Source organism: Anastrepha obliqua, chromosome 3 (genome assembly GCF_027943255.1).
Source record: "Anastrepha obliqua isolate idAnaObli1 chromosome 3, idAnaObli1_1.0, whole genome shotgun sequence".
In the NCBI taxonomy this organism is placed as follows: domain Eukaryota; kingdom Metazoa; phylum Arthropoda; class Insecta; order Diptera; family Tephritidae; genus Anastrepha; species Anastrepha obliqua.
The window spans coordinates 5,388,931-5,412,006 of record NC_072894.1 but is presented as its reverse complement, the minus strand read 5'-3'; the positions used below and the strand labels follow the sequence as shown (position 1 = coordinate 5,412,006).

The 23,076-nt window shown below is 36.7% G+C and overlaps 1 protein-coding gene and 1 pseudogene across 8 annotated transcripts in view; both read right to left on the bottom strand.

Annotated features, from left to right (window-relative positions):
* LOC129240415 (spectrin beta chain, non-erythrocytic 5) overlaps nucleotides 1–23,076 on the bottom strand; it is a 111,504-nt gene that overhangs the window by 19,517 nt on the left and 68,911 nt on the right. For all 8 annotated transcript variants that reach the window (XM_054876189.1, XM_054876193.1, XM_054876191.1 and 5 more), the window contains 5 exons: nucleotides 15,929–16,107; nucleotides 13,899–14,066; nucleotides 772–888; nucleotides 434–696; nucleotides 241–370 (listed from right to left, as the gene is read on the bottom strand). In XM_054876189.1, the coding sequence (XP_054732164.1) occupies nucleotides 241–370; nucleotides 434–696; nucleotides 772–888; nucleotides 13,899–14,066; nucleotides 15,929–16,048 (798 nt within the window). In that variant the 5' untranslated portion in view covers nucleotides 16,049–16,107. The remainder of the gene's footprint in view (nucleotides 1–240; nucleotides 371–433; nucleotides 697–771; nucleotides 889–13,898; nucleotides 14,067–15,928; nucleotides 16,108–23,076) is intronic.
* LOC129243293 (U2 spliceosomal RNA) lies at nucleotides 16,442–16,535 on the bottom strand (annotated as a pseudogene).

Here is a 23,076-nt window from a genome sequence, read left to right as displayed (position 1 = left end):
TATGCTTAGGTATGCACATTCTATGGGCTAGTCATTGAACCTCACTGAGGCAGCAATTAGAGCGTAAAACATTTTAATTGTTGGGTTTGTAGCATTGGTATTGAGTTGCGTACATAATAGAAAAACGGATAGAGTTTCAGTCCACTACTCGTATAAGTAAATGTCTATGCAAATAGATTCGGGTGAGGCGGACGCTTCATATAATATTTCATCTATGTATTGATTTCTTCTTTCACTTACATTGGCAATACGTTTACCGCTCTTTTGCTCATTTTTCATGCGAGCAAATGTGTGATAGTACGAAGCCACGTATGTCAAGATGGACTTTTCGTCGGGACGCGCAGAGTCAACGTCTTCAGCATCCAGTAAACTGTAAACAAATTGTATGTAAATAATTGCATCCCAGGTATGGCATAAATGCATTGATGCTTACCTTGGTATGCCCAGTTCTGAGGCAGCCAAATCGAATGCGTGGTTCAGATTGTCAATATTTGAGTTTTTCGAGTTGACAATTGTGCTGTACTCAAAAAGATCGGGCCGATGTGAATGTATAAGCGCATTGAAGCCCAGACCAGAACGCCAGGACGATGTGAAATCTTGTATATTAACGCCAGGGTAACCGTGCGTTTTACGTTGACACCACAATAGCAGCGCATCCTTGGCCGAACGTTTCTCGGATGATTCATTCTCTTCATCCTAGAAGACGAAAAAATACGAGTAATATATAAATTTTGAAATAAATGAGTAATACCAAAATGGGCGCAAACTCACCACATCAATTTCAATTTCTTGTATTTGAAACCGCAAAATGATGGTCCAAATCAAACCTAAAATTAATCTGGGATTTCCGTCGACGATGTCCTCAGCACCGATTGATTCTAAACGAACCTGGAATATGAGATATTTTGCTTTTTAAATATAAAATAATAAATATGTATAGTATAAGTTTTTGCGAATAAGCGCAAATAAATAATAAAAAACGTCGTTTAACCCAGTGAAAAGATTTTTGGCACGTTTGAGAGCAAAAAGTGAGCGCCTATTCTAATTTGACACGGCATCAGCACTTCGAAGGAGATGGACACATCTAAATACAAGTACCTATTCATCTTGAATGTGTAGGCTCGACATAAAACTGGATGCATATCTGTATGAGTTTGCATGTTTTCCATAGAGTGCAAAACTGTTGAACCGGTTTTTATGAAATTTTCACGCGAAGTCCAGCTGAGCATGGAGCGTGTTTCTATGTAGCTCCTGTAAATGCACCTCATTTTTCGAAATTGCATTTTTGGTTTTTTAATATATAAAAAATTATTTATTTTTGTGTACGATTTTTAAAATATGCCCACAAAGATTTTCAAACTTCTTTGGATATGTTTGGTGGCCCAGTAGCCGAGATATTTCTAAAAATATTCGTATACACAAATATAGCACTGAGTCCATTCAGGTTTTTAGGCAGATTTATATCTTCCACAGCAGCTGCATATCTTCAAACTTGATCAAAAAGTTCCCGAAATATTTTCAGAAAATTCAATTACAAAGTTCCTCAAAAGTTGTATAACCTTTAAATTACTTCCCATCAACTCCATTGCACTTATGACAGCGTTTGATCTGATTCTTGAAACATTTCTGAAACTCTATAGCCATCAGAGCCATCGGAAAATATCTGACCGTAGCATCCGCCGCACACTGAAAAATTATCTCAAAGTCAAGCCTTACAAGATCCAAAAGGCGCATGACCTCACACCAAAGTAGCAACATGTCAGACTTGAGAAAGCGAAAGAGTTACTTCGCTTGGTCGAATTGAGCAATTGGTAAACTCCCAAAACGATAGGGTTTATTTGACCGACCGTTTATACGAGAATTTGAGTCATCGATTGGACACCTGCCACAGCTAATTGTTTTGGCCGCTGTAACCGCAGATGGGCGCTCTCCAATCATTTTCATCGAGCCTGGCGTCAAGGTAAATATAAAATATTATCGGGAAAGTATTCTGGAGGTTGCTTTGAAGCCATGGGCAGACAAACATTTCGGTGGTGGACCATGGACATTTCAATAGGACTCGGCACCGTCTCACAAAGCTCGAGTGAACCAAAAATGGCTAAAAATCAACGTTCTGAACTTCATAACGCCCAGAAAATGGTTCTCATTCATTCTCAAATTCACCAGACGCGAATGCGATGGAATATTTTCTTTGGGCCATTTTGGAGAGGAAGCTCCGAACTAAAAGATTTACAAGTCTCCATTCGCTGAAAAAAGCCATTGTCTGCGAGTGGGCCAAAATACCTGCAAGTAACATTCGGGCAGCTTAAGATTCGTTCCTGGACAGTCTCAAGGTCATAGTCAAGACAAAAGGTGATCATATCGAGCAAAAGTAAATTGATTCTTAATTTTGTATTATTTTCACACATTTTCTACTTTAAATTGAATAAAAGTAATTTTCCAAACTAAATTTATGACCTTTTTAATTGGTTACACTTCGAGTGCCGGACCCTGTAACATCGTTGTAATCAATTGTGAGGATCTCTTTACTTTTTGAATGAAAGCGGCGTGGTCTAGGTTTATTTGATGAATTTTGGGTGGGCCGCAGCTTTGGAAATCATGTATTTGGTGATATCAACGTGGCGCCCTTTTTGCATGGAATTCAAGTACTTTGGGACCAACTTTGTAGCAACGAGGCGCAAACCCAAATCATTAGCTACAATTTCGTGAACGGATCCATAAGCAATGTTCAAGTCCTCTGTCTGTGGTCAGCTCTCTAAAGGTTAATTTGCGCTTATTGATCAACTCTTCTTTCACTTTATTGATGCTTTCATCAGTTTTCGATGTTGACGACCTGTCACTACGATCGTCATCCTCGAAGGATTCACGAACTCTTCTGAACCGTTCAAGCTCCTCGTAAACGGCCGTTTTCTTTAGAGTATCATTACAAAAAAAGTTTCCCAATAGTTCTAAGTTTTTTGCACCATTAAATCCATTTTGAACGCAATTTAATATAAATATATAATTTATTGGAAATTCAAATCATTATTAAAATTGTGAAAAGCGGAAACACGTGCAAGGAAATTACTCGACGGCGTAACTTTTACAAATGCCAAGTAATGGCGATTAAATTTTGGTAGGAATGTTAATCACAGGTGTGGTGACCTAACAAAAAAAAAAAAACAGAACTCGAATCAGTTGACTTAAAACTTCACCTGGTAGTTGTTCTGGGAATTTTTTGATCAAGGTGGTATTTTCTTGGTTTTTGGCGGTTTCTATAAGCGACCAATATACAACAATTAATATCTTATGTATACATAAGGGTGATCGTAGATCGTATTTAGAGATAATCCCTTTCAAATTTTGGCCACAACTGCGCCGTAATTCGGCCATTCGTAAATACCAATTTTGATTGACTCGCTGGAGGACTTCGGTCGGTATCTCGTGAATAACTTTAGTGATGTTGGCTTTCAATGCCTCAGACGAAGCTGGTTTATCCACATTTTACGTACCCCACAAATAAATGTCCAAAGGTGCGTTGTTTTCAATGGATGTAATGCCTGTTCTTAAATGACGTAGCCATTCAGCCAAAAATGGGCCTCATCGCTGAACAAAATTCGGTTTCCAACGCGAGTGATGAACACTTTTCACTGAGCGTCGATTTTTGTAATGGAATCGCACGATTTTTAAACGTTGTTGAGACCCAAGTCTTTCCATGATGAAATATCAATGAATACTGAAAAAAATTATGTATTTTAAGCGTGATCTGTCTGGAGTACCTCTAATCTGGTCACATTTTAATTGTCATGCAAATGCTTTATTAAGCCTTTTGTCGAGCTTATCTTTCAAGTTGTGTTAGATTCTACTACAAAATGAAGAGACTCTACTACAAATGAAGGGGCTCACAGTTTTATGCCTGTTTCGAAAGGCAGATTTCTTTTCCAAAATAACCCTTTTCAATGCAGAAATGCCCTCGTAGAGTTATCTTTCCTGTTGCGGTGCGATCGCTATTAGCAAACCTTTCTCTATGATTTGATATGCGATGCCCACAATGATATTTGAACTCATGCCAGTCACGCATATGCCCCCGCGGCTGCGTCGATCGCCAATATGAGATAATGAATTTTGTAATAATGTAATGGAAATAAAGGTTATTTTGAATGTTCTTTTTCTTGGTCTGCGTACCCGTGTTGGATGTGTGCGATTACACACAAACGTTATTTTGATCTTAGCCATACGATTGCCAGATCATATTATTAATGATATCATTGAATTTGTGTAGGTTGCTCGCTGCTTCTGCTTTTTGAATAACCATAACAATATATGGGTGGATTAGGTTGAAATTGTAGGCATCTTATCAGTTCTTTTACCACTTCCAGTTGATATTCATATCATTAAAATCTGTTTATGCTTTTACATTTTCGTACATCTTACATCCACATGCAGATCGATCGCTTATGAGTCTATCCCTGGAGACATGACAAAAAACCAAAATGGACTTAATTGAAGTATCCCGCAAAAATCAGAAAACTAATATCAATGATTTTTCCCTCGAAGATACCAAGAATTCAACAAATATTTAGTATGTACAGGTCGGGCTCTAGGCAAGTTCATTAATCATTGTGCGCAAATGGCCCATAGCAGTAAGTGACAAATGTTTTTATTATTAAATGTTTTTGAAAGTAAAACTTCGATACTTTCTTGAAAATAAGCAAGTCAGCAAACACTGTGTGCGGCAGGTCCATACGCTGGGTGAATACACAAACATGAGCAACAAATGAAGTAAAGTGAAAACTGACGTGATGGCGGCACAGTGCACCTTGCTGATGACAGCCAAATAGGCAGAAAGCAAGCGAGCAGTAGATAAACCGTTAAGTAAAAAACTTTCACTAAAACACAGAGAGACATGGATAATTTACACGTATTTACACATGTGTCAGTACTTATGCACAAATATATACCCAGAAGGAAATGGTGCAATATCTTGCCTTCATAAGCTATTACAGAACAGCTTCTAAGCAAGTGAAATGCTTATGTCAACAACACTGCTCACAGAGTGTTTCCAGTGCTCATTCTCGAGAAGTGAGTAGGCAAGGTGTTACAAAATAAACTGTCGAGCTAACGTTTGTACCTATACACAATTGTCGAAATTTACAGTAGGCGGTACAAACAAAAAAAAGGGACGCGTTCATTTCTGTAAATTTATTAAAAGTGTATTTTTGTGATTAAAAGACGTGCTTCGGAAAGTTAGAAATAACTTAAGTAAAATTTATAATAAAAAGAGTGAGTGTAAATTAAATAAATAAAAATATGGGTAGAAGAGGAATGAGCGCGAGTTCTATAAAAAGAAAAATTTTAAAGGAACGAAATAATTTAATACGCAAACTTAAGCTATGTGAAAGAAATTGTTTGCAAAATAATGTGCTTATTCCTCTACTACACAGCTGTATGCAGTTAAAAAAATTCTAATTAAACTTTGACATAATTTTAAGGCAAAAATGGCAGAAAACAAGAATGTTTTCCGGCGAATGACTGGCAACTTAGGCGTTACAAAGTCATACGAACAAATAAATAAATTTGAATTGGAAATGAGTGCCTTAAAAGCGTTGGTAACTCAACAGAGCGAAACTATAAAACAACTGCAAGAAACTTTTTTAAGCCAAAATGAATTAATTGTGAATGAGCTAGCATCCATAAAAATATACGTACGCCAGCTAGCAGCCAAAAATCAACAAAACTCCCACATAATTCAAATGTTTCCAATAAAAAACATCGATGAATTGAAGCGACTTGAGGAAGAAATACTAAACCTTGCAGAGTATGAATTGGTAAATAAAAAGCCTAATTACTTTTTTACGACATATATTTATATGAAACAGATAACGAGTAAGAAAACCACACTAAAAATATTTTAAAAAATTTTCTTGATCGTTACTCCATGACTGTAAATAAATACTTCATTCAGTTCTCCATGTAATAGATGAACTTATAAATTGTCTTTTACTTACAGATTAATACCACAACAAAAATATGTGAAAGGGAGGGCATTTCCAAAAATATCCACAATTTATTTGGAAAAGACGTATTCCTTAATTTCAATTACGACGGAATACAAGGAAAAGAATCATTTAAATGTTATAAAAGCGTAAATGATATTTTGTATAGTAAGTTGCAATAACAATAATCTTTAATCCAATATCTAACATAAGCATTTCCTTTCAATTGTAGAATCTGTTGCAGAAAGCGTAATTACATGGGACAACTATATTGTTGAACTTAAAAAAGGTTTCAAAATCGCAAAGAATCGAGTACACAAGACTACATGCCTTGCTAAGAAAAAAATAATTTAATTACATTTATTTATCTTTTTTGTTTAAAATTCATATTTATAAAAAATAAATAAATAAATAAATCATCTATTAAAATACTTATAATTATTAAAATTAAAATGATTTTTTGAAATTATCGTTGCTGTTTGGAAGTAAGATAACATCACATGACAAAGACGGCTTCCTGCAGCCCTTACAAAGTAAGCGAGCAAGAAGGGCATACTGCCAGGCGTTTGTGAAGCGCTTGAAGACAGCTCCTTCTCAAAAGCATTCTCGTACAAGCGGTGGCATAATGACTTGCAATAACACCTTCTATAAGATGTTCCATCGCAAGCGAAAATGCAATGCCTTGCGTTTTGGCTCATTTCATATAAAAAATAATTAAGGAAATCATGGAGATGGTAAGGCCCTCCCGATTCCAAAGAAGAGCTTCTGTAATCGCTTTTCAATCCTTCTTTTTTCTACTGGGTATGTATGTATATGTATGTGTGTACGTATATTTACTAACAGCTTTGATAACAAATTGCAGTCTTCAAGAATCGCGTCTACGAACAGCAAACAAGCTATTTTCACATACACACATACGAGCATATGCACTCTCTCATCTCTCATCTCTCTATCCAGACACTGCCACTCAAATTGCTAACCGGCAAATTACCTCCCCGCACAACAATAAACACGATTCGAAGCACTGTTTTAATTAGATTAAGTTAAGTAAAAATCCGTTGCAAGTTAGCGCAACAAAAATTGGGGCCACACAATTTGCCACAACAGCTGAGTGTTGCAGAAGTGAACAAGCAACATGCCAACATACACGCGTACATATCTATATAAGTATTTATGTATAAATGGGGGAGACTGGCATGGTAAGAAGTGTGTCGCACGCTATGCGCCAGCGCTTCAAGTCGACTATTATGGGGCAGCCGTGAATAGTCGTATATTAGTAGGAGCTCGGCAAGAAATGTGGAATGTCTCCAGACTAGTGAAAAACTAGTCCACTTTGTATATACTAAATTGTTGTGATTAGAGTTCAAACGAATACATGCTCAACAGGTATTATTTTGGGCCCAATAGACCACCAGCTCTTGTTCGACGAACTAAAACTACACCCTACAAATTTCTTAGCGCAGAAACGTATTAACGACGAAGTTCGAGTAAGAAGATTTTACGACGTTGCATCCGTGAGTTCATAACGAACGCAAGAGCGCGTAAATATATTGTACAATAGAAGTATGTATATATTATATAAAATTCAGATCAACCTATTTGCACTTGATATGAAAAACTAGTGCTACTTGAATATCTGAATCCTGCTTTTTTAATGCGTTGCAGTTGTTTCATAATACTCCATAGCCAAGTTCTGTCGCTAGTCCTTTTTTAACTCAAAAAATGCGGGTGAAGTTAGGTAAATGGGATGAGAAGGATACATATATCATTTCAGAAAACACCCACCTCTGCCGGTACGGCAGTGTTCAGGAATCTTCGGGGATGGCAATGGGGTCCTCTTCATTTACTCTACTTCTTCTTCTCGAATTCCCCCCTGTAAGGAAGTGCTCTCTGAAAGCTTTTCCTGAATAAACTAGGAACTGGCTACTCATTACAGACTTCTCTTTTAAGTGCAAAATAGGTATTCTTTCGGATAGCCAAGCTGCAATCCAGGAACTGGATTTAGTTAAAACAACCTCTAAGCAGGTGGAACAAAGCAGAAATAGCCTTACCAGCTTAAGCGAAAACCATAACCTTACCTTGATCCCGGGACATCGGAACTTTGAAGGTAATTAAAGAGCGGACGAAGTGGCAAGACGCGGATTTGCTATGAAAAACATTCTTGTAGAATCGGTATTCACACCACTGGATGCAATTAATAATACATTTTTCTCGAATACTTCCGAGTATTGTAGAAGCAGAGATCAGCCGATATGAAACATTAGCAGAACGTTAGGGCCCACCTACAACCTCAAACAAACGCCATCATTGACATTCATACATGAAACGACGCACAGTGCGGCCGATTCCCAAAAAGCTGGCCAAAAGTCGAAAAAAAAGTTTCTAGATAGAGTTTTTTTGTCTTTGGGTTGGCTACAGTAATGCCTTGAGTAGTGAAAACCGTTCATAGCAACGTCCTGTACCCTAAGTATCCTCTGTATTTTCAGTCGCAACGTGGCCTTTGTTTGAGCATCGTATTACTGTCGATGAATAGTGAAAGTTGTACACATTTGAAAGATTTTGTAATGGAGTAAATTGAACAAAACCAAATGGAATCATCTTCGGAAGGTTAGTAAAATACGAGAAATCTTTAGTACATATCAATACCTCGACACAAAATTTTTAGCTGCAGCAATACGTAGATACATTTTTTGCAATTTTTTTTATAAAATTTGAGTTTTCAAACTGTATAGTAATACAACGCCGTCATATGCTGCTTTGAAACCTATTAAAGGTTACTCAAAAAAGTAATGGTTGCTGAATAAAACAAGATTCAGCTGCTACCACTTGCTACCTTGCGACCCCGAAAACATATAAATTTACATGCATCTTGATTATGTTCTTGAATATACGCTATTTCACGTGAGGGGGTGGCCAATAGGGGTGGAAGGGGGTGGATTTTCAAAATTTTAAGATCAAATTCGTAATCAGCGACCCCGACAACTCCCGAGTAAGAAATTTTGAATCAATTACTTAATTTTTTGAGTTTTGGCCAGCTTTTTGGGAATCGGCCACACTGTGCGACGGGACGCTTAAAGACTCACGACCGTCATAACTGGCTTTTGGTCTGTCGGGGAACAAGTAGCCAAAATGGGCATCCCTCGCAACACATACTGCCACAGTTGTAAACAACCAAAGAAAAAGCAAACGATTTTTAATTTCCTCTGTGAATGCCCTGTCCTATGGAAGGAAAGAATGTCAACACTTGGCAAATCACTGTTCAATAGTCCCGAACAACTGTCAGGCTTAGATGTTAACAACCTGGCGTGCGTCTTGACGTTGTTCCCCAAATGTCGGAACCTACAGTTTCAAGCCGATTCCGAATGGCAGATATTTTTTATGAGGAGCTTTTCATGGCACCAATACACTCGGAGGCTTGGCATTGTCTGCTGAGTGGCGACCGCTTAGAAAAAACTTTTCTTAATTTTGGTGTTTCACCGAGATTCGAACCTACGTACTCTCTGAGTTCCGAACGGTAGTCACGCACCAACTCATTCGTCTACGGCGGCAGACTGGATATAGTCATGCGGTAAATAACCGTTAAACAAGTTGGTAGCGAGGATGTGGTAACAAAATGGTGCGGAAGCGCAAGTTGGATTCTGGATGAATCACCACTTAAACAACCAACCAATTAGTAAAATTTAACGAAACTTTTACTCGTATTTCTGTCTGTAGGTCTGCCTATACATATGAACATATTTGAGATGTCTTTAAGAATCTTCATAGAGAGGCTATTGGTTTTGGTGTGGGTTGCAGTTTCAAAATTGATATATTTTATTCAAAATGTAGTTAATCTTAAACTTATAAATTTGTAGTACTCCAACTGTATATAAAATTTTTAAAAATGTTCAGGTTCATATTACGATCAGGCGATCTGCGAACGGACTCGGTTGGAAAAACACTACATAAACCATTAAGTCCCTCCTCCATTTTGAGTTGAGCTTTTGAAATCCGATCGATTTCTTCCATCCTAATTACTCTATTGAATTTCAACATTTTATCGGAAACGGAAAATGACAAAATTTGTAGAAATTGAAAAGCAGCTATACTTGACCATGTCTGACAATGATATTTTACTAAAAATATGCCCCGATTGACAATTTGGTCCCGCTCGAGCTTTAACTTGTTAGTTAGGTAGTTTAATTGATACTCTCACTATTCCTGCTGAGTAGATTTTTAAAGAGCTCACAAATTATTTAGTTAGTCTGGACGGTTTCCAATGGACAGGTTTTTCTTTCATCACTGGCAACGCAAACGATGTCGACAATTGTTTCAATGACAGTAATGAGAAATGTGCAGGCATTGTGAATTAAAAATACGAACAAAACCTACATATTTACATGAGTACATACATATGGTTGTCATTCTATGCTTGCTATGCACGTACTATAAGTATGAGTGTATGTACATATGTATCATATGCCACTATTGCGCCTGTGTATGTGTGCAGTATTGCACCCAAATGCGAGTGTAATTAAATATTTTCTGGGAGTACGAGTTTGCAGCACAAATAACTGAAACATCTTGGCTTTTGGCGCTTGCCGCTTGTCATGCTGGCATCGGTGAATGTGAACTTTCGAATGGCAGGCAAATAAACAAATATCTAAAATAATGCAAAAGACACTCAAGACAGTCAAGCCAACAAATAACAAACAAACAAAAGCAATGGCAAATGGTGTGTAAGTGGCACCGACATACCAGCACACATATTAGCGCGTGTAAACTTACATGCCTGCACATCCAAATGTACAATCGCACATACATACATATATAGTGCCATATGTGTGAGTGTATGTGTGGGTATGTTACGTGTTTATTTATGGTTTACATTTAGTTGGGGAAAGGCAGCAACACGCTTTTAAGCATACAAAATACTCAGCGCCATGAATGCAATTGCGAGCGCAAACTGCTGTATTGCGCAGCCACACGTTAGCATTTGCGCGACAGCTGCGCATGCGTAGAGCACTTCTCCCAAATGTTGTTCGCTGCCAAATGGCTTGCATTGGTGTATCAATCGACCTTTGGAATGCATTCGTACGTATCCAGCAGTTGCCACATGCCGCGGCACGAACAGTGTGTGCGACAACAAGCGCGGATTATTAGTTTCTATTAGCAAACCTCAGAGATTTAATTTTCTGCGGAAACCCTGTGGTTAAAACGATATCGGACTAGTATCACAACAGAACTAGTTCCTTACTCCATAGATTAGTCTTCTACTCCCTCATAACTGTATTCGAACATATGGTACAAACTGATATCTATAAACAGCGGCGCCATCTCTGCAAGTATTGCCAGATCTCCTATAGGTTTTGCTGCGATTGGAAAAGTTTCTCAAACTGTAAGACCCTAAATTTATAGGAAAACAGCAAGATGCTCACCGCAAACTGGAGGAGAAGCTTGACCTAAACAATTTACAGTGATGTTTGCTTTAGTCTACATATATAGAAGTCCAAACCCTCACGGGTGTTCCAGCTACATTTGACACATGAGAATTTTAAATAATTTTAACAGTTGTTGCTCATCGTGCTTCTTCTATAGCTTTTAGGAAAGGAAAAACAAAATTGTGCGTGGAATTTCGGCTGCCACGCCACGGGAGTGATTCGCTAGCCAAAATCTGCACGATAACTTCACACATATTCACACACTCGTCCAATCAGTAGTTGTTCAGACGGCAACAAATGACATTGTGTTAATTTTTTCGAATATCACTAACACGTTCTTAGTTTTTTCGTAAACAAAGCGATTCATGGCTCTTGCTACGTCACCCTAAGAGCCTGATAGCCGAATAACGGTCTAATATTGGCCACACCATATAAATATTTTCACCATGGGCTGCCACGACATCGGGGATTCAGCAGCAGGATTTTGCCCGCTCATTCCACACGCATTCACGCACTCGTCCAAACAGTCGTTGTTCAGGTGGCAACGAAGGGACACACACGAAGATTGTGTTGATTTTTTTCGTATATCACCAGCACAATTTTTTGTGAGAGCCGGTTAACAGTCTGATATTGGCCAAAAATCTAAAATCATTTCATCATGCCGTTGTCATAACCCCAGTTACGTCAGCAAATCAGCTCATTCTTTCAAATTTGCGGATAGTCGGTTAACGATTTGTTCTTGGCTAGACCTCTGAAATCTTTTTACCATGTGTTTTAGAAAGGCAGGTACAGTTTAATCTTGACAATGGAGTGGTGCAGAACGCGCAGATAAAATGACATTTTAGTTTGAAAATAACTCTTCGACTGAAACGAATTTTTAACATTCAGTGAATACAAAAAAGGTAACTTGTGCGGAAATCTAAATCTTGCGGGAATATTTCAACTGCGTACTATGGAGGCTGTTCATAAGGATGTCCGTGAGAACTTCAAGACATCCTTTCGCCAGCGTTCGATGCAATTGAATCTTTCGAAAATCGAGGATAATCAGTTGGAGCATTACTGGTTTCAGCAGAACATGCCCAACTGCCGTTACTGAAAACAACGTTCCCTTAGCGACTCATCTACGAAAACGGCGATTTGGACTGGCCTGAAATTTGAAATTGAAATTTGATTTGGTCGAGTCAAGGACTACTAAAAGATTTGGTGGCTCCTAAAACACTCAGGCTAAAAGCCCATTGTATTTAGAGCTCTGGAAAGAAGGTAAATAGTCAAGGAGGAAAGGAGAAAAGTATCAGGGACAGAGACAAAGGTAGTTAGTCCTGTGAGAACTTTCCAGATGCTTTGGCAAATCTGTAAATATCCTCCAGTTTTAGAGAACGAATATTATTCATTCTCACGACATTGGAACCCGAAACTCGTAGTCTTGCTCTAGCAAAGGCAGGACACTTACAAAGAAAGTGCTCAGTGCTGTCCGCCTCTTCCAAGCAAGACAGGCACATTGGACCCTCAATGATTCCAATGGTGGTCATATACTGACCCCATGGGTTGTGTACTGCAATAATACCGACCATCAACCGAACGTGTTTTCTACCAAGTTTTAGTAGAAAGTTTGACAGTTTTCTGTTCGGACTTGTTCTGGACTGGCCACCTGCTCGCTTGATTTGACACCGCCGGACTTAGTATATTAACCGTACTCTTGTGATGCTACTTAAAACGATAGGTGTACACAAATAAACCTTAAACATGCAACTCTCTGAAGGCCAATATGAATATTCGCGAGAAAATTGGCGTAGAAAATGTGGGCAGTTCAAAAATCGAGAGCAATTTATAGCATTGAACGTCAATTGGTCCGAAATGGACTAGTTCTGCGCTAACCTTAAATAGTATTATTTATTGCGGGTTTCATACATACTCGAACGTAAATACATACATATACATATATAAGCATGGTTGCAAGCACGTATGCACATTCTCGTATTTATACACCCTCTATTAAAAAAAACCAAACTTTATTATAAATTAAAAATTCATGGCACCATTTTTAGGATATTCTTTTTTAATTCAATATGCTAGTCAATCGATCCCATAATGTGAAATAAGTATGACATCTGAATCTATTGAAGCCATTCAAGTCGCAGTGGACACCATCCGAGGCAAAACTCCTGCAAAGGATATATATATATTTGCAGCTTATTTGATAACTTGCAAAAATGTGTAAAATTTTGTATCGAAGCAGAAGGTGAATAAATTGTTTATTTAAAAATATTTGTTCCTATTTATAAAAAGTTCGTTTTTTTTTTTAATAGGGTGTATGCAGATACGTCCATAGAGAAATGTGCTATGCTATGCGCAGCTATTCTATAAGAGCAAACGCATCTGCAAAACAAATCAACGATCTTAGCCGCAGTTGCTGCCACAACTTTTTGCTGTTCACTGTTCACTGGTTGCTATTGTTGCTGGTTTACTTTCGCAGTTGCTGGCTGTTTCTGTTGCTGTTGCTTACCTTGGTGTGCAAGAATGCCAGACTCTTGTTGACATTTTCGATTTTATGAACACGCATGCGACCGTTATTTGGCTTTCCCAGTTTCTCTGACGATATGATCTCCAGCAGCTTAAGTAATTTGATGCCATCGGCTAGATCTGTGAATAGGTCTTCGACCTCCATTTTTGCCTGTAACAAACAAATCAACATATACATACATACATTATTGGTTATTAAGAAAATTAAGAAGTAAAAATATTTCTCTGCCTTATTTGTTTGGGCATTTAAGTAACAGTTGAAGATTCTTAGCCGCAGTGTTGATAAGTATGCAACAACAACAAAGACAAAAATATATTCATAATTAAAGTGTAAAGAAGATATATTACAATAAACTTATATCCATACTTGTATATTTATACACATATATATGACGCGATTCACACCTACATACAAATCGCTATTGAAGCTTGGAGTGAAAAGTACGTCTATTCATTTAGATTTTATAGTACAATGCACACAAAGAACTCTCCTAAACAAGATTTAAAAATATTGAAATTCTTTACCATAAATAAACCTCATAAGCTGCCGTGTTGCCCAAAACTTTCGAATTAAGCCAGAGAAGAAGGCGTCAAAGGAATTAAGGCCAATCTTCATATCAAGTGTTGCACTTCGCTTGGCTGTTGGAACTCATAGTTTTAGAATGGCTCTAAATGCGTCGAGGAGAATCTTATACATAGAGGTAATATAAAAAATCTACATATAGGGTGTTTTTTAGCAGCATGCGACCTACAGATATTGACAACTATAGTTTGAAAGCCGAGAATGGCAAACTGGGTTGACTTTTCTATTCAGTCAGGTTTGGCAAGTCATTGTGAACCGTTTAATGTTAAAAAAAAATAAAAATCTCTTCGCGAAGTTTATTCTTCGTCTATTTTAAGCGTGGATCACCGATCCTTATTTCTTTTGAAATGAGAAGGAGCTGCTGTTACGGTGTATTGGCAAGCGCTACAGAATAATGCCGACTGAATTTTCGTTTCCAAATTAATCAGCATACATCGGCGACATTTGGTTCCAAAAGACGGTGCAACTTGCCACACAGTGAACTTAATAATCCCTTTATTGCAATATTCAAGCCACCATTGACGCCATACGGCCAAATTTATTGGAAAAAGTAGACAAAAATTGGACTGATCGAATGGACTATGTAACTGTGTACCCGTGGCCAACATATGCCGGAAAAAATTATAAAAAAAAAATAATTCATTCTAATGCATTGCATTATCATTTTAAGTTCTCAAGGTCTTACAAAACCATCTGACATTATAAAAAGAGCCCCACTGACGCTGATAACTCCGATTTGCACACCATTTTTTTGTATTTTGAAGTCAACCACTCCTGGAAGGTGTTTATTTTTATATAAATTGCATAAACTTTCGTGTGTTTGTTGTATGAAAAAAAAGTGCAACACTGCCAAGGAAAAATCCGAGGGCTGTACCTTTTTGTATCTGTTTGTTATCTGCCAAAAGCCTGAACCAAGTTTATGTTATGGGTAGGAGGCTTCTCAGAGAGTATCAAACGTTTCGACAAACTTTGAAACTTTTCGAAAGGCCGTATTTATTGTAGTAAAGGGTATTTTAAAAGTGACACCCCCATCTCTATTTTTTAGTGAAATTTAAATGATATTTCCAATATCGCCGCCAGTCTGAGCACTTGAGCTTAAAACAATTACAAGTGGCAACCACTTTAAACGATAAAAGTTGGTACATAATCTTAGTACAACTTTTTACTCTCTTCCATATTGGATGCTCTGGAGATTGCAAATACCAAATTTTGTTAAAATCCTGTAGAATTTTCCTCATTTGACTTTCATCATAGTTTATCCCCTCAAATTGAGGTGAAATTGTGCACCTTTTAAGCACAGGGTGCTACAAAGCACGCTTAGTTGTTGTTGTTTTCACTCCAAGCTACATATCTGCATTAATGTATGTATGTATGTATGTCTAGGCACCTGAGCTAATTTTTTTACTTTAATGCTAGAATGCTTTACTTACTTTTATCAAAAATGAATTCATCCATTTTGTAAACGTTTTCTTTTGTATGTGTAGCCGCTCCTCCTGTAGCGTTTTGATGCGCTCATTCTCGAATTTGATGATGCCATCACGCTGGTTCATGGTGGCATCTTTGCGATTTTGTGCCTGCAACGAGTAACCGCCCGGTTCATATTGTGATGCTGTAAAAGAAAGAAACAGAAGGAGTAAGTCATTAATTGTCCACTTATGAATAATCTAAAGTGATGCTAAAAATTAAGCAAAATAAAAATTAAATAAAAGTGAGAAAAGCGCAATACTTTTGGAGTTGTTCTGCTTATTAGGGTACTAGAAGTTACTCTTTATTTTCTTATAAATATGTTTTTATTGCAAAATTAATCTTCTCGAGGTCTAAGACTCTAGACATCTAAGACCCGATTGAATATTGAATGTACAAATATATGAGCATAATGATCCATGACAAGTGCATAATCACTTATGATAAGATTTGGTCTAGCGTGTCTTCCGGCAACCCAGAAAACTTGCCGTCCATTTACTTAAAAACAGATGTTAAGCTGATAAGAACAGCCATACTTGAACTTTGATCTTAGCCATAAGGCCGAGAAGCGATTTTTTTGTGCATTGCTTCATAAAATACACCAAGATGGGTTCTAGAAGTCGTCCAGAAACTCTGCGAGAAGGAGTTATTCATATTTTTAATTCCTGATTCGTTATAGGCTTTAATTTTTTCTCCTGATTACTCCGTTGAGGAGCATACGGCCTCTATATAATTATACATAAATCCAGTTGTTATTTCAAGAAAAAGAATGCATCTCTTCTATCTAGTGCTATTTAAAACTTTCGAAATGTATTTTAAATTATCGGATAGCAACTTGAATCTGGGCGGGTAGAATAAAAAGCTGAACCCCAACTCATAACTCTCTCTAAGGTCAAACTAAGAGTGCTCGCATTCTCACAGGTCACTGCAGCTTAGGTTTATTGAGAGAGCTGAGCTTGGATCAAGTACTGTGATGAGTAGAGACCACAAAAGGCCGTGAGGTCGAAGTGCATACCTCATTTTTTTTATTCATTTATTCATCTGCTTGAATAATAATCTGATACAGAAGTTCTCAGTTCTGTGCAGCCTGAATATTTTTGAATCGCCTCCGTGGGTGGGCACCGTAAAAAATCGGTTTGCGCTTAATCAAGGGTTTTTCATTCAGTCGTTTAAAAACTGTCCTGATATTTTATTTATAAAACAAAAGAGTTAGGGAAACAAAAGCTAAACTTAAAAAAAATATATACTCTTATCAGATTAAAGAGGAAAATTACAATAGTTTATATGCATCGTGAAATATTTTAGAGGTCTGGCCAATATCAAGGTTGAAAACAACATTTTTTTTTTTTATTTCTTCCACAAAATATTACACCTGTCGTTAGACAATAAGTAATTTGATTTACAAAAAGATGGAATGAGATCAATCAATCTGTCAGCTTATTTGCTCAGAGCCGAATAGCGGTCTGCTACGAAGCACACATCTAAAAATCTTTTCACCGGCTCTCAGCGAATTTGACAGAATCAGAATGAACGGGCAGAAACCAGCTGCCAGGAGTCCTGTGACGTTACAGCTGAAGTTGGTTTGCATTTCTGGTTTTTACTATAGCTAATGAGCAAACCCGGTAAATCTATTATACTTAGCTTATATATGTATACACTAGGGCCGGTCGATTTAAAAATCGCTCATTGCTCTGTGAAAATCGTATTCTAGGGATCAAAATAAGAAACTTTGCCGAAGGAACCATACCTCTAAAACGAATTCTGATGTCCCCCAATTTCAAAATATCACAATTTTTGGCCTTTACATGAAAAAATCAGCTAAATGGCTATGTTTTTTCTTTATTTTTATTTATTTATAATAATATTTATTATTTATTTATAATATAATATCTATTTGTTCTCTTAAGAAATTTATTTAGTCAGAACATATGTAAATGAAAAACTTTATTTAAGTGAGTTATAGAAAAGAAACTAAAACCAAATTGCTTGATTATTTGGTTTCTCGGTAAAAAGGTGTCAAATAAATACATTTTTATTTGAGAATACATTTTTGTTTTCTGACTTTGTTGGCGGATCGGTCTGCTCCCATAAGCCTACTTGTTATTCTGTTTGGCGAAATCGAATTTTAGCGAAATCTGTTTATTTCTAAGGCTTTAGAAGTTCGATATACTAAGATTTTTTTCCATTGATCGTTTTATAGCCTTGTACAGTTAGCTCTTCAGAACAAATTATTATTTTTCGAGGCTGTTAAAGTTGGTATTCACATAAAGGTTTGTAGCTTCCGTCAAAAATACAGGGTAGCCACTTAAAGATTTGTATACGTATTAAAACTTAAAATTTTATTGCAAATTATTTAGTAATATTATAAACACAACCTTTATTAAAAATAAAAAAATAAATGCTGTATAGTGGCCGGTTTTTGATTTGAAAAAAAGATCAATACAGAAATTAACAAAAAGATCGACAAAGGTGATTAAGAAAATGCATAAATCCGGTTTTTTTTTCGGAAAATCGAATCTTTCTGAACATCCCTCGCATTAACACAAACGAGTACACTTACACATGTAAATGTTTCCATTCCTCATATATGATTTTAAAATCTATTTTGTGCTTTGCTTAAATTTTATTTATTTTTTTTAAAGAATGAAAAAAGCAATGCAAAAAAAATTAAATACAACACTCATTCAACAAAGTCGACTCTGCATTCAACAACAATAACAAAAGCAATCTTGGTGTGGCATTTCGTATAGAAATAATTCCACCATTCAATGGATGTTTATGTACTCTTAAAATGCACACTTAAAATCTCTTCGGAAGCCATACAAGAGCCAAATCGTTGCGCCTCAAAAGTGAACAATTGAGCGTTTGCGGAAGCGTCAAAAAATCAATGCATACCTACACGTCGGATTCATGTTTTTATTTCAAATATGGATGTGTAAACCCTGCAGGGAACACCTGAGCTGGTGAAACGAATTTTTAACTCAATGTGAGAGAGTGTCAAAGTAGCGAAGATTTGCAAATAAAAAACAAAAATTAGGTTAGGTTAATGTAAACAAAGAAGAGAATAAAAAGAAAACTGTTGTTGGCCAACACAAAAACGTAAATAAACATCTACATTTACGTCAGCGCAATTCATCGAGTGCTGAATAGCGATCCGCGTGTGCGCAACCTTTTATACAATATTATCTCAAATGTGCGACACTGTTAGCGCTGAAAAGTAATGCAAAATATCGCTCTTTACACTTATTACAGTTGTTGTGTGATGTTTCGAGTTGAACGGGAAATTACACGATTTAGAGAATGCAGAAAGTAACGCCTTTAGAAACTCGCTAACTTATTTTTGGCAAATTTGACAATTGAGTGACGTCGGTACAGAAAATAAACAAACGTTTGTATGCAAGTGTAAGCACGTGCAGGTGTATGTGTGCACGACTTATTCTATATACTTGGCTTCGTTTCCTTTTCACTTTCGCTTATTATTCCTCTTCTTTTTGTTTGTGTATATTGTGAACTTACGTCACGGCTTTTGGGAATGCGCCATCTTGTATTTCATCATTATTGGGAAAGTTATATGTGTGATGGGTCACATTTGACCCTCAATTGAATTTAAAATATTTATGTTATAAATTAAAGCCCAGTGATTTAAGAAATAACATAAAACACTGAAAAGGTGTCCGAAGAATTGAATTTTGAACCTCCTGAATAAATAGTGCGGCACTGTCAGACCTCAACTTCATCGAATATTACGATAACCGTAGCAGCGTGAGCAGGGTTAGAGTTTTGTTTCTCATAGGTGTAATTTTTACAGGACACAGAGCCTCTCATCTCTTTTGTACTTTTATCTCATCTATCTATCTCATCTATTTATTACTACTTTGGAAATCCGAAAGCGGGATGCAACGCTAGATAATCGCCTCTTTGTAGGACATCGATATATATTATATAAGTCACCGATTGCCTAAATGCAATTGAGAAGAAACGCAGACCAGTCATGACTCTAAATCCAATAGCAGCGCACCAGTTCGTTACTGATTCATTGGCCTGCAGGGTATGGACAACACCTTAGTTAAGGTGTATTATAAAAGTAAGTGGCACCAAAAAAGCATAAAAGTGAAGTTGTGTGTAGTTGAATGTGATTATGTAATGGAAGCGATTCATTATGGACTATCGCAACATTTCTTTCGCTTCACTTTCTTCAGCAAAAATGACCAAAAATATATGACTGAAAGTTTGATGGATTTCAACAACTAAGCTCACGTATGCACATACAGTGTTTCACAAAATTTATCACTTCAGAGGCTTAAAAATAAAATATAAAAAAATGCTGACCAGATATACAATTTCTCATAAAACTGAAGTTTTCCATAAAAAATTAGTAGGAATAATAATGATTATTTAACGTTAACATTTTAAACGAAGCTTGACATTTAGCTTTATAGGAGTAAAGTTAGAAAGTAGAGTTAAACAAGCATTTAAAAATTTGCTCCGATAACTGTAGAGCTTAGAGTTTCATACAGAAATGCGAATCACGTAAATGTGACCAATTAAGAGGTAACAATATTCGAGTTTCAACCCGTGTGATGAACACTTTTAACTGAGCGTCGATTTTCGTAATAAAATTTTACGATTTATAAACGTTGTTGCGGCGGAAGTCTTTCCCTGGTGAAATGTCAATGAATATTGAAAAAAATTATGTATTTACCTTGACTCACTCATAGTCACTCGTGATCTGTAAAAAACCATATTGGAAAAAGTAACCCAATCTGATCACCCTTTATTTACATACTTTGTATAGGTATTTGAAGATCTGTTTATTATTTGCTGCTGAGGTGAAATCACTATTTTGGAAGAACTATTTTCAATCCATTTATAATAATATTTCTTGAGTCTTAGACGAGGAAGTTAACAATCTGTTTGCCTTTCAATTTCCAGCACTCTCACTCTCTTTTACCAATACACTCACACTTTTGAAAACTGAAAGTCAACCTAGAAAAATAATTTATTTTGAGACGAGAGGCAATTTTTCGTTAAATTTTAACAGCTGAGAACAACAAAACTTTGAGCGAAGTGAAAATTTTCAGTTGCTTCCTTGACGATGACTTCTTAAAATCGAAATGACCTATCAAATTCCTTGCAGTGTAGATCATAGCTGTCGCTTCATGTAATTAATGATAAGTTATAGATGAGAAGAAATTGAATGGCAAAGCTTGAACATATAAATGCACAGTTAAATTCGTCTTTGTAGGACGTTTGTGGGGTAACATTTTTTGCCAAACCCCAACAAATTTATGAAAATGGCTCCATCGAAAGTTGAGTTCAGTATACTCGTAGAGCAAGTTCTTAGGCACTTTTTGGTCATCTACATATATGTGTAGGTGTGTACATATGTATTTGTTTGTCATTCACATTCAAGGGGAGATGCAACTACCACAATCGAACATTTGACCGACTTTGTGGCACCGAGCGTATATTCATATATCTACTATTATATTTTTATGTATGTATGCACACATAAGCTCGTGTCTGCGAACAAAACATACATACATATAATCAAATACATAAATATTTCAAACTTGATTATAAGTATTCGATTTTGCTATCTTGGTCATCCAAAAAAAAAAAACGTATCGCACCAATACTCCTGTACTGTTGGATAAGCCATTTATGAGGTACGCAATGGCAGCAATAATGGTGATTATCAATGCAGAAGTAGTAAACTTATAGCAGCTTTGTATGTTAAGTATAAGAATGTGCATGGACATACACAGTTTGCCAAGAAATTGTTTTGACATACTAAAGTATTCACGTTATTCTCACTTCTTCAACTAAAATCATCGCTACTTATTGAATTAGAGAGCCCTTCAAAATGATTTCATTAACTTATATAGTTACCAATACCTCGTAATGGCAAACTGTTTGAATTCACCAAAGCAAGCAAAAATACAAAAACAAAACAAATGCTTCTCTCAACTGGCAAGAAAGTATTTTTACATAGATGACTATTTTCGGCATTGTTTGCTAAGATGATTTGATAATCCGTTATCTCAGTGAGTTATTACACACGAGTTAGTCATCAGATGATTGCAAGAGTGACTTGTTGATCAAAATATTAAATCAAATCGTACGCAAATTATAAAGAACGCAAAACTGTTTGGAAAATGGACATGGTTTGAGGTGGCTCAGTCGGTTTATTATAATTATGCAATAGGAAGAAGTGTGCAACAGTTATCAGAAATGTTTTATTTAACCCGGTAAACTATTATAACACAATAAATCGTGCAAAAAATGAAAATAAGTTGGAGTTAAAATCTGCAGGTGGAAGACCACGGAAAATATCTCACCGCGCCAAACGCATTTTGTTGAGAAAAGTAGTCGCAAACACGCAGATTTGGAGAAGAAATCTTGCTAGTGAGCTTAGTGATGAAATTGAAATTATAAAGGAGACGAGCCTAGAAGCGCCGGGAGAATGGTAACTCTTAAAACACTCAGGCTAAAAAACTCATTGTATTCGAAGTTCTGGGAAGTAAAAGGGTTGACTGTCAAGAAGGAAAGGAGAGATATGACAGAGAGGAAGATATAGGATAGAATAGAGACAGAGAGAGTTAGGCTATGAGAATTTTTCAGATCCTTTGGTAAATCTGAGAATATTCTCCAGCTTGAGAGAACGAATCTTACTTATTCTCATGACATCGGAACCCAAAATTCATAGCTTTGCTCAAGCAACAGCACGTCGCTCACAGAAGAAATGCTCAGTGATATCTGGCTCTCCTAAACAAGACAGGCAAATCGGTTCATCAATGATATCAATGGTGGTCATATGCTGACCCTATGGGGCATGTTCTGTAATAATACCAACCATTAGCCGAACGTGTTTTCCAGCAAGTTTTTGTAGAAAGTTCGACAGTTTTCTGTACGGACTTGTCACAAAACACTTTGCAGTTCTGCAGCGTTCTAGACTGGACCATCGTTCTTTATGTAAATTTCATACATAATAGCTGATCCAATTCATGATTCCGCTGATCCGCAGTTGGTCTATTCATCGGCAGTTTCATTGCCTTGAACACCGCGATGTTCTGGAACCCATTTAAGTACAAGCCTATTCCGTCTTGCAACA